The 12500-nt window shown below is 34.4% G+C and overlaps 1 protein-coding gene across 14 annotated transcripts in view; it reads right to left on the bottom strand.

The window, feature by feature from the left end:
• The window catches only part of LOC121321738 (transcription factor COE3-like), an 88061-nt gene extending 77714 nt beyond the window's left edge, over positions 1-10347 (bottom strand). For 13 of the 14 annotated variants that reach the window (XM_041260840.1, XM_041260850.1, XM_041260851.1 and 10 more), the window contains exons 1-6: positions 9928-10346; positions 9508-9664; positions 9088-9151; positions 8366-8421; positions 4638-4711; positions 2680-2748 (exon numbers count right to left, since the gene is read on the bottom strand). In XM_041260840.1, coding sequence (XP_041116774.1) covers positions 2680-2748; positions 4638-4711; positions 8366-8421; positions 9088-9151; positions 9508-9664; positions 9928-10061 — 554 coding nt within the window. In that variant the 5' untranslated portion in view covers positions 10062-10346. Of the gene's footprint in view, positions 1-2679; positions 2749-4637; positions 4712-8365; positions 8422-9087; positions 9152-9507; positions 9665-9927 lie in introns of all 14 variants that reach the window. The other variant, XM_041260842.1, reaches the window with a different exon arrangement.
• Between the last annotated feature and the right edge of the window lie 2153 nt (positions 10348-12500).

Below are 12500 nucleotides of genomic sequence, written 5' to 3'. Positions count from 1 at the left end.
CCAGCTAGCAGTATGACTGCCCCTCGTACCATCTGGGAAAATGTTGCTGAGCATGCTATTGATAATGGATCGCAAGCCTGTTTAACATGCCCTAGCGCCACCACCAGCACTCTCAACAATAAGCTGCAGTTAAATGTTTTGATTGTAACGTAATCAGACCTCCCTTGTCTGACTCAACAATCAGTCTTCAGTTTTCAACAGTTGGACACTGAGACCGTACATTCTACCCACATAGGGAATGGAAAAGTCAGAGGATGTACCTTACCAGGAATTTCCATACCCAGCAAAAAACATGCTTTTTTAAAATTTTAGACCACGATTTTAGCAGTCAAGAGGCTATTCTGTTCTCATTTATAGTCATTGGAATGTTATGGGTGCAATAGGATAAAATGATCTGCTCATAGTTGTGATATGTAGACAATGGGAGTTCCTAATGAGGAACATATGCTTTTGTGCTTTCACAGAACAGTTCACTCCGCTATGAAAATGATACTCCCGTCCTATTCAGCATAACCACAAAGAAGACGCAGGCTTTTTTCTCTCCCATTTGAGGTTCTCTTTATATCAATACAATATCCATTGCTATTTTAGAAATGCACTGTAGTGGGATATTCTACACAGAAATCTATTTTGTACAAACACAAAGCCAAACAATTAATACAAAAGCACAAAACTGTTTCAAGTATCACCTGCATATAATATTTTAAATGCACTTTATAATATTATCAGATATAGCATAGCTGAGGGAGAGCTGATATAAAATACTGTAACAGATTGTGGGATATAGCAGCGATTGCTTAAATACTGTATTTCAAAATGCCAGCCTTTTGCATTATGACTGACAGCCCCATTGATTTACTGAAGGTTGCCTTGGCTTGATCTGGAACAAATATGTAGCCATAGATCTCAATGCAAGATTGACTTATTGGTTCATATGCCTTATCTGTTAGTAACCTGCTTAATGTGTTTGTGGGCTACAGACTATTGAAGTACGGTCCCTATGATTCTTTTTAGTGCCAACTAGCCATATGATAGGAGCGGTTTTTGATAAACTATGTACTCCTTAAGCCAGGAAAATAATAATAATGAATATAATATAAGTGTATATTTACTAAAATACATGAAAATACTAGATCGATAAAAAATAATCTGAAAAGGAAAATGTGTGCTTAAATTCTAAACATACTATAGATTTACACAACACATGCTTTATTTAAAAAAAACAACTGCTTATCTCATCTTGCAACTTCAATGCACAGAATATGATTACAATTCTTCCAAAACTCTCATATACTTAAATATAGAAACATGTAGCAGATTTGTCAACAATAATTAATAATTCAAATGTTTATGCTGGGCACAAATGGAAACAAAATGTCCATTATTCAAATAAAAATGACAAAACCATTCACAAAATGTTTTCTGATTACATAATACATTATGGAATGTTAAAAAATGCTAGAGTAACCAGGCTAAAATGACTGATATCTCTGTATTGGTTTTCAAAGAATCAATCCCTCACTGTTCTTTGTGGTGTGACACACCCCCAGAGTGATGGTAACAACTGGTCAGTCCTATTTGATTACTAATAAGAGAGAGGTTCCCTCTGTCAGATACCAAACATTCTCCACTAAGCAAACAGCTATTCCAGCTAGTCAAACATAAGCATTGGTCTCCACTGGTGGTGCTTATTTTGCCTGGCTTAACTCTTTTCCTGGTTTAATTTTTCAGTCACTGGACAGCAAAGTTCACGATCAAAAGATAACTCCATAATGAAAGCTGCAGAAATCCTATGCGTGCTTCAAAACAATCTAAACCCCTGTGCTCACAAAGCTGGTGTCATCCATGCACTGTTCAGAGGCATTTATTACATGTGGGTGCTTGGTTCTGAATGCATTGAGCAAGCCAGGCTTGTTTTAACCAAATAGCTGTAACAAGCCCTTCAACAAAATAAGTCCTGACTGTCATGTGCTGCAGTGTCTACCGTAACTCAATCTTCTCCTGGGACTTCACTTTAAAGCATATTCATTCTCCAAGGACAATTAGCCAAACATCAAATTTAAATATGAATAAAGAAAGCAGCCAAACTCTTGCAGCACTGAAATAATAAGGAAATTCCAGCATTACCAGATCCAACCTATCTAAGTTAAAAAGAGCAGTGTCTATAATTAGTTTCAATTACCACAACTTTGGTTTACTTGTGACTTGGTGAAGTTTGAACATATCATGACAGCTGGAATTAGGAAAACTTGAGATGTGTTTTGCAACTAATTGACTGCAGATCAGATCTATACAACAGATGCAAAACTTAGAGAACAAGCCAAACCTTTAACAGAAATAACAACAAAAAAAGGGCAGAATGGAATTAAATACTTGTTAGCAAATTAGGAAGAATCATTTTGTGGCACATTTCTGCATTTAAAGCCAAAAACTCTCTAGGCATGAACTGCTTCTCACAGCAAGAGTAGTGGCAGCTGAAACTGCTTCCCCTGACAACTCGCAAGCAATTACTGAATCCCCACAGAGTGCACCACCAGGTTTCCAAGTCAACCCACCTGTGCATGATAACGCACGAGAACAACAAATGGGACAATGCACAAAATGAACTGAAGACAGCCTACAGAACATGGCGGCACTAAGTACCAAGCAGTATAAGAAAGGAAGATACATGGTGCCTACCTGTCAATGATGACAGGGTCTGAGGGGGTTTCATTCCTGTTGCCGCAACTTTTCTTGTCACAACACCGGCTGCAAGGAACAGTAAATATAATACACATGTGCATAAACATTTACAGTGACGTGAGTGTGCTTTGCAGACTTTTACACACATTACGTTTTTCAAAAACATCAGCTTGTCCTTTTGTAACTTTTCAAAGAATGGTATCCACTGGCGGTTGCCAAGTAAACAGCAAGTATTGCAGTGATCCTAAAGGATGGAAAACAACATGTTTTGGTGTTTGTCTTTGCAGTGAACTGAGAAGAAGTGGAGGCAGGAGGCTTGGGAATAAGTTTTCACAGCTTCAGCTTTTGTTTACCTCTAATTGTCAAGCTGTTATTTCTGGAGAAGATGCAAGATGCCACCTTCAACCAATATTTCTGTGGGGCATTTATTAATTACAAGCTGAAAAACCTCCATCCATCTCACACAAAGTGATATCATTTCTGTTTTCTAAGCCCACCTCCAGTCCATTATTGAAACTTTAATTAAAGCAGAAATAAAACAAAAATGTTATGCTTCTTGCATTTTAAAAAAAACATACTTGTATAATGGTTACATGTCTAAATTAGCTAAACTAACACCATATGGTAGGCAAAGTATATAAAGCCTTTTAAAGCTGGCAGCTAAAGTGATTGAAGAAAGTCTACAGTCTTCCGCTCGCAGCTTAAATCACATCTGTGCACTTTCCATGTTAACTGCAGTACATGCAAAAGTGGATAATAAAGAAATTCCACTGTATTGGTTATAATTTATATTTATTACCTGCTATGAGAAAAAGTCAGCTTTTGTATATTAGCGCTGTAACAATATGTCTGTAAAGAAATGGTATTTAGGCAATAAACACAATAGAAAGGAATAGTATGCCCCTTAGAGTATGACGCCTGTTACTGTAGCCTACAATTCCACACAGCACTTCCCTATTATCCCTGTTCTAACAAGCGACTATATTTCTCACACATACAAAGTCAATGATGCATTTTTGTATTTGCCATGCAGGGGTGAAACTCTCGTGGCAGAGAAAACAGGTGGAAAATTGCTCTTCTGACACAGATCTCAAGTAATGTGTATGCTATCTAACAACAATGTGAACAATGCATCAGTGCTCCAGAGAAGAGGTTAACAGACAGTATCAAAATCCAATTCTCACATACATGAGCTCAGTAATAAGTACAAAAGAGTTTCCTTTTTTTTATCAATAACAGACAATTATATATCAGGAGGAAGCTAGTGCTTCAATAGTGAGTAGTAAAATGATGCTGAATGATCTCTGACTCCAATAGCATCAATGGCAGATGCATACACTATGGCCCGTTTTCATTTTTGAATATATTGCAGTCACACGGGCAACATATTAATCTGCTTCAGTGAACAGCTGGTTGGGCTTATCCTCTTCATCTATTAGGGGAAATGATAACGCCACTTCCTTTAAAGCTTAGTGTATAGCATTCTGTATTTCATATCATGATAGATAATGCATTTTGTATTTAAGTACCACATTTGCATTTTATTACATCCCCACTATAGGTTAGAAATAATTTGTGCTAGTTGTAAGTATTTATTAAATTAAAATATGATTCTAATTAACGTGTTGTAAATATCTCAAATGAAAAAGAAAAAGCTACGTTGAATTGCTTGTCTACTTTTCATTAGTAAAGCCGGGAATGGTAATTTGGCCTATTGCAAAATCTTTGTTGGGGTTATTTACTGAATAGATAAACTACAGTCTATAGCGGAACAACTCTGCAGCTCTCATTTCATCTTAATTCTTAGTGAATATGGCACCAACTGGGATAAGCTTACATCAAATAATCGTTTTAATGACCATGAATTATTTCCGGCATACTTAAATTGTGTAGTACAGTGTTTTCCTTGATAACCCCCTCAATAACATTAATAATAAACATTTCTGTTTTCTTACCTGCACATAATTTCATGTGTAAGAAGAACTCGACACATTTCAGGATTTTTGTCTTGACCTTCATAAATAATTGCCTAAAAAAAGAAACATAAAAGGTAACACTATTGGTTGTGTTCATTTTTTATATATATATATAAAATTAGTTTAAATTTGATTAGATTATAAACCATGTATTTAAGCAAAAAATAACAAGAGGAAAGACAATTGATTTCACTTCAATGGTGTGGCAAATATCGCCAATGGGAATTTCATTTCTATACATGTAATAGTGTTTTGTTTTTGTTTTTTTGTTTTGTTTTTGCCAAAGCGCATATATGGCATGTTCTATATAGAACAGTCAGTTTACCCAGGAAACGGAAGTTTGAAAAATTCAAGCATTTAAAACATTGATATTAGACCTTTTTTTTTTTTTTTTTTTTTTAACTGCCAGATAACAAATTTGCGATACAGGCTGTCATAGAACCTAATTTAGAACAGCGCATAGTATTACAAATAGTAAAACATGATGTAAAAACTACAACAAAAAAGTGATAAATATCTATATATAATTATTAATACAATGTCCCTTCAACCACTGTACTGTATTAAGGGCATCCCGCCCTTGGGTTAAATGAGGTTATCCCAAAACTATTATATATCTGTGTTATAAACATTTGTACAGGAAACTGAAATCTTAGCATAGCAATGCCATTTTTTGTGGCAGCATAGTATTCAAATTAGTGAGCTTTGTAGTTGTAATACCGCCCTCGGGTTTACAAAACAACTTCCTATTTAGCATAAAATATATAACATTCCTGCAGTGTTTAAGAGAAAGGTTTACCGGTACTTCCTAGGTGCTCCTTTGTTTAAAAAACAGTTGTTTACTCCCACGGTTAAAAACGTCATCATCAATGATAAACATTATATATTGAAAAATATGCAGCGGAACAAAATAAAACATAAATAAATAAATAAAAGGAAAAGAAAAAAAAAAAGAAAAAAAAAAGGAAAAGAAAAAAAAAAACAGAACTGAAAAATGTGTAAATTTAATAATAATATATTATAATTATTATAATAATAATAATAATAATAATAATAATAATAATAATAGTGAACAAACATACACAGATGCAAACGAGAATGTGTGTGATGTCAGATATACAGTTTTAAATGGTATTACATTATTTTATGTGAAGATGGCGTTTCAGCTCGAGCACTGCACGTTGTTATAAAACGATCACTTGTTAAATAGCTAATGGAGTTTTTCATTAGATGCAGAAGGGCGCTTCAAATAGTACCATAACCGTACACATCAATGTGGTTATAATTTGCAGATATTTGGGGGGAATGTGCTAATGGGCAAGCTGTTGTTTATTTTGAGCTGCTAACAATGATTTTTTCTCTGCAGAAAGCGGTGTCTGGTACAACGGATGAGTAATTTTTGAACATTGGCTTAAACAGATGGCGTAGAGCTGTAGGTGCGCTTGCCTTCAGTTCTGTCTGGTAGAACACTCCACAGCGCCTGACTGACTGTACACACTGTCTACCCGCGCTCGCTGCTTTACTACTCAGCTGAGCGCATCAACAAACCTGCTCTACCACTGAGCTATTGGAAATTCTAGCCTAACAGATATACATAAACAATAACTAACAGGATATACATAAACAATAACCATACACTCTAATGTAAAGACTGAACACGAATATGCAGCTGTAACCTAAAGAAACATAATATTAGGCTCCCTTCATTCTAAGGTTGAATAATATTTTATTCACACATCGCATCCCAACGATAACTAGGTCATACAATAATTACTTGATTGCATTAATGCTTTTTATTGCAGTTTTTTTTATTATTATTTGTATAATGGTTATAACAGATGATATGTAACAGAATACAAACCCAGTCTCATTTGTAAGTAAAACGTCCTGCGTCTTACACCCTAAATGGTTGGCACTGTTTACACGTGGCGGCTCAAAGTCAGCTTTTTTAAATCCTATTCGAGCGAGGAAGTTATTAAATACAAGTCACGAGACGTGTTTTCGCTCCTGTGAACCCTCGCGTTGGTAGGTGATTTATTTATTTTCTTGTATGCTTTGTGTATACAGAAATCCATAAACTGACGGTTCAGCGCCATTGACTCTTTGATCATTTACAGGGCTATTTTACGTCAGTGAAGTGGGAAATTAAACGCTTTTATTTTGAGAATTATTTGAGATGCCACACTAGCGGTTAACTTATTATTATTATTATTATTATTATTATTATTATTATTATTATTATTATTATTAGTAGTAGTAGTAGTAGTAGTAGTAGTTGTTGTATTAGTATTATTATTATTAAAACAGCATTTAAACCTAGCCACTTATCCTTTCTATTCAGCGAAAGTGATGTCTATACCTATCTATCTATACCTCTTAATTAGACACAAGTGATTTCTGAAAACATTTAGCTCCTGTATACAAAGGAAATAAAACACATTGTCAACTCAAGAGCGCTCCACACTCTAAAAGGGGTTTTCTTTCTGCAAGCTATTGAACTAATTACTGAAGGGTAAAAAGCTTTGGTCTTTGCCAGAATGATTTTAGCATGCTTGTCAGCCCTGCTTATCTTTAAACACGAAATTATTCAACTAACTATGTGAACATTTAGGGTTATATACACACGCAAAACATTACTAAATATACATGTAGGGCAATACATATTGCAGTCTATTTTACACGACGGTTAAATATATATTGTTACATGACCAAAAATGAAGTACTGAATACAGTAACAAATAATATGTGTCAAAAGTGTCATGTTATGTGATTTATAGTAATTAGAAGTAACGTTTTTACAAAAACATAGTCTGACAGGCTACAAAAGACAATGCACATTTTAATTTTGCCTAACAATATTATTATACCGCTTATCTCAGTGTACTTATGCTATCAACCCCTGCAAAGTATTATTATTATTATTATTATTATTATTATTATTATTATTATTATTTATTATTATTATTATTATCAACAACAACAACAACAACAACAACAATAATAAATAATAATAATAATAATAATAATAATAATAATAATAATAATAATTTTAAAAATTGTTATGTGAAAAAAAAAAAAAAAAAAACATTAATTGTCACACAGAACCAGTTAGCTTTCTTTGAAAATGCCAAAGTAAAGTCTAAAATGAAATAACCATTGCCCTGTATAATTATGTTATTTACAAGGTATGATAGGGTATGAGAAAGAAATAGCGACCGGTTTCATGGAAATGGACGGGTTCTACTGACCTCTGGAGCTTACAGCTTGAATTATGGAGATGAGGGGTAGAGGTGAATTTGGGCAAGAGGGGAACGAGGTAACTTTTCATCTGGATATATATTTTTAATTTTGTTTGTTTAACTTCACCAGCACAATTAAACACACTTCTTTCTAGTTGAATGTATAATATTCGCACAGAACATCGAAAACCTAATTTCAACACAGTGACGTGTAGCCGATTATAAATGCACAAATCCGGACCGCAGTTACAAAATGTATCCGTTTCTATTAAACATTTATAGTACAGCTATTTTGAAATTTAAAATGTAATACGCCGATGCTCAGAAATATAAACTGGTAAGGTATCACACAATGCTTGACAGTATCAACATGTTTAATTCTGTTTCTAACTGAAAAGCGAGCATTTCCAATGTTGCAAGTTTGTTTATAAAGCTTCAAACAAAATGAAACTTTGAAAAGTTCCTCACCTGCTTTGTCATGGAATCGATTAGTCGTACGAAAAGATCCTGTTCTGTTCTAACACCTGGAAACAAGTTCAAAGAATAGCAAGCAGTGAATGTATTATTTCATATGAACATGCACAATACCCATATATTGCATTGTTCGTGGGGAAATAATATTACCCTATCGCTTTACACTCCACGGCAAAACACAAGCAATGCATTTCAAGTTAAAATTAATGCATTTAAGCAACAAAGCACTTCAACATGACCAACTGCTTTTGTTTTAATTGCAACCTATACTTTGTATTCGGTCGCATAAAACATGCCATAGAACTAACATTTCAATATGCTTCGTATTAAACACACACACACACACACACACACACACACACACACACACACACACACACACACACACACACACACACACCACCACACACACACACATTGTTTCTTAATATTCCATTTTAATAATTGCAATTAAGTGTCATGTTCAACAAAGGAACAATGGAGCATTTCAAATTGTTTTTAAAATTCTATTGTGTGCCGGAATATTCACAAGCTTCTAATTGTGAAATATTAAAATAACATAACATAACATAACATAACATAACATAACATAACATAACATAATATATAAAAAAAAAAAAACAAGAAATCGTGTTCCCTTTTAATGTGCACTTTAAAACAACTGTAAAAGTATCGTTGACATGCTGAGTGCTGGTATTTGGGTTCATTGCACTTACCATTGCTGTATAATAACTGGAGTTTGTAATGAATTCCATTGTTAGTTTTTTCACTGTTTGGCTCCTGTAAATAATTATCAATAATTACTGGTTAGTATTCAGAATCACACTTCCTAATGTTACTCTGATCAACTACCGATTACTTCTATTGCGATATAATACAACGTATATATATATATATATATATATAGTTGTTTGTTAATAAGTTTAGTAATAACGATTTGAGTCAGTATTTGGAAATAATGCTAAATCAAAACGCTATTTTTTTTTTTTTTTTTTTTGTCTTTCTCCTGAAGCCGGGTGATGTTACGACTACATGTGGTTTGGGCACCTCTGGAGTACCGTTATGACATTCAGTGTTTATCTCAAACTTAAAATTATAACTAATCATTTTGAATAATAATCCAAAGTAGCGCTTACTTTATCCTTCTCCACAAAGTCCACATAAGCTGTCCTTTCAATCTCCACTGGTTGTCCTTGTCTGTCATAAAGAGCCAGGACGAAGTGGAAAAAATTTGATTTTCTGAGGTTGGAAGGCGGCTGTTTTTCATAATGTGCCCGAGCCAAACCCACACCGCTGCGGGGAGAAAACAAGAGACCATCTCGGTTAATTGTAGAAGACACTAGAGATAGATGGAGCTGATGAAAACATTGGAGATGGGGTAACACATTTGGGAGACAAGAGATTTCTTGATTTGTCACTATAACAGTAATATGATGTAATGAAAGGGAAAAAGCTGAAGAGGAGCATGGGGAGATTGTAATTGATACAGAGTATTGAGGGAATTTAGGGTCGATATGAGAAATACATTAAAAAATCTGATGATTTGGCATACATACCTTTGGGCGGCTGTGTTAGCATCCACTACCCCAGCAGTGTGCATCCATGATCGGACTGGATTCATCCCACTTCCCAGCGGTTCCTCTTTCATCGTCGTCCCACCTCTTGGTATATTTTCCTGAATTCCAAACATTAAAACAAATTGTGTGCAAAACCAGCTCCTACAAAATGGTTAGGATTAAGGAAATGTCAGATTCTCGTTTTTTTTTTCCTTGGCGATTGGAAGGTAAGAGTTGACTTTGCTCTTGTGATCAGCAGGAGAAAAGCCCAGTTTTGCTTCCTTCTTCAATCTGTCCTGATTTGGCACGACATAAACAATTTACTCAGAGTACTGTACTTCAACAGCTAGTTGGACCGTGATCCTTTCGTTTGAGAAGTAGTGCAACTAGCAGGAAATCGTCTTTTTGTCTTTATATATATATATATATATATATATATATATATATATATATATATATATATATATATATATATATAAAAGAAATGTTGTTGCTTGTGTTTTGTTGGTGTTCTCAATGTAGTGCCATCCTACAACAGCATCAAAAAATCTTCAGGACACTGCTGAATCGACCACTTCTGGCAAGGCGCTCCTGCTCCAAAAGACAAATAAACGAAAAAATGATTACCACGGAGGTGTTCCCAGACACAGGAGAGGTTGATGAGGGGCCTTTAGCGTCTTGCAGAATGGATGGAAGCATACACAACTCAGCCCTCTATCCCCTAGGAATGGAACCTTTCCCGGGAGCCAAAACTCTAAACCCACGGGAACAGCACTGTCAGAATCTGACGCTCGGTGGGCGGAGCTTTGACCAAATAAGGAAGCCTGACAATTCCTTCCTACTAGCGCTCCACAGCTTGCCTAGCACTGAATGATCGTTGCAACCTGAGAACACAAGCCGCACTTTTTCTTACATTGTGGTGACATGTTTTCTTCTTCAAATCAACATCCAATGAAGTTATTATTCACGAACACAAATCCTCAAGGAAGAAGAAGAAAAAAAAAATAAATAAAAAATACACAGCCAATGCGAAACGTCTGTCTGCCAAAAAGTTATGGAACTAAATTGAATCTGAAATGTTTCTGCAAACACTACACATCTAGGTGTTGCAAATAACCGATATGAAAATAAATAATTTGATAAAGCAATAACCAATAAATAAACTGAGCGCAACAAAAGACGAATTACAATAAATAAAGTAAATACAAATAAACAATAGCCGCGCTGAGAATGAAAATCATTACAAATTACGCGTGGAATCTGAAGAGAATAAAATAAATAAATAAATAAATAAATAAATAAAAGGTTTTGTAACTTTTATTCCCAAGTACGTCTTTTCTCATAAAGTGCCAATTAAAAAATGAAAATAAACTATACTGTTAAATGTTATTACACAACAAAAATGACATCTTTTAATTTAAGCTTTAAGCAAGACATACCTGCCATTAAACATACAATACTATCGAGGCACCGGATTCTACATATACAATTCAATCAACTTGACATTCGATCATATCACATACAGGTCAATTTACTTCTTTACTTTTTCTTCCTTTTTTTCTTGTTTTTCCATTGCATCATTTATTTTACAAATCCGTGTATATAAACTTTTATGGGGGTTACTGGCGTTTTGTTTTGTTTAGTTTAGTTTTTTTTTTTTTTTTTTTTTGCTTGCTTAAATCCTCAAATCACACTTTTTATCTGAACGGGTGTGCTAGCAGAACCAGTGAAATCGGTGTGGATATCCATCAGTTAAAGACTTTCCCCGAGACATACGCGCAAAACTGTAAAATGTTATTTATTACAGCTTAATGTAGGTATTTAAATTAATTTAATTTGAAACTATTTCATGTTACCCAAAGAAATGGACCCTGGGGATACACAAAGGCTGTCCTACCTACCTTCTTTCCTGTGGAGCGGACCCGGGCTCTCTTTGATAATAATAAAAAAAAATACATGGAGACAGCGTTGAATGACGAGGTTCTTTTTCATACCCTTGTATGTTAACACGTCCTCGCTTTTGTCAATTGGACGGGTGTGTATGTTAATATTTCAATGAATCGGTGCAAATCGAAGTCCGAGTTTGTTATCAGGGGACCCCAACCCTCCGCTGAGGGGCGAGGAAAAGAAGAGAGATGTTTTCAAAAGCAATCTATTTTGCTGGTGTTCGGGGTTAATGACTATAGCCAAAGATAAGTGAATTATCAAAGCTGTTGCTCTTGCTCGATCTCAAAATCCATTACATTGCCTGGTCGTCTAATTAAATACGTAAGTATAATAAAATCATATTTTATGACGATTTGAGAGTAATAAGATTAGTCTTTAGAAGCAATCCTCACACTTTAAAGAAGCAACTGTCTTCAGAATGTTGATAGTTTTACAGCAAAAAGGAGGAAAATGGGGTACACGGAAATATAAATGTTTAATATGCAAAGTGAACATATTTTTTTCAATCAAATTTTCACCAGATCATTTGAATTTTATGAAACAGACAGACGTAATAATAATAATAATAATAATAATAATAATAATAATAATAATAATAATAATAATAATAATAAAAAAAGTACTAC

This window comes from Polyodon spathula, chromosome 10, assembly GCF_017654505.1.
Source record: "Polyodon spathula isolate WHYD16114869_AA chromosome 10, ASM1765450v1, whole genome shotgun sequence".
Lineage (NCBI taxonomy): Eukaryota > Metazoa > Chordata > Actinopteri > Acipenseriformes > Polyodontidae > Polyodon > Polyodon spathula.
This window is presented reverse-complemented; position numbering and strand designations above follow the sequence as displayed.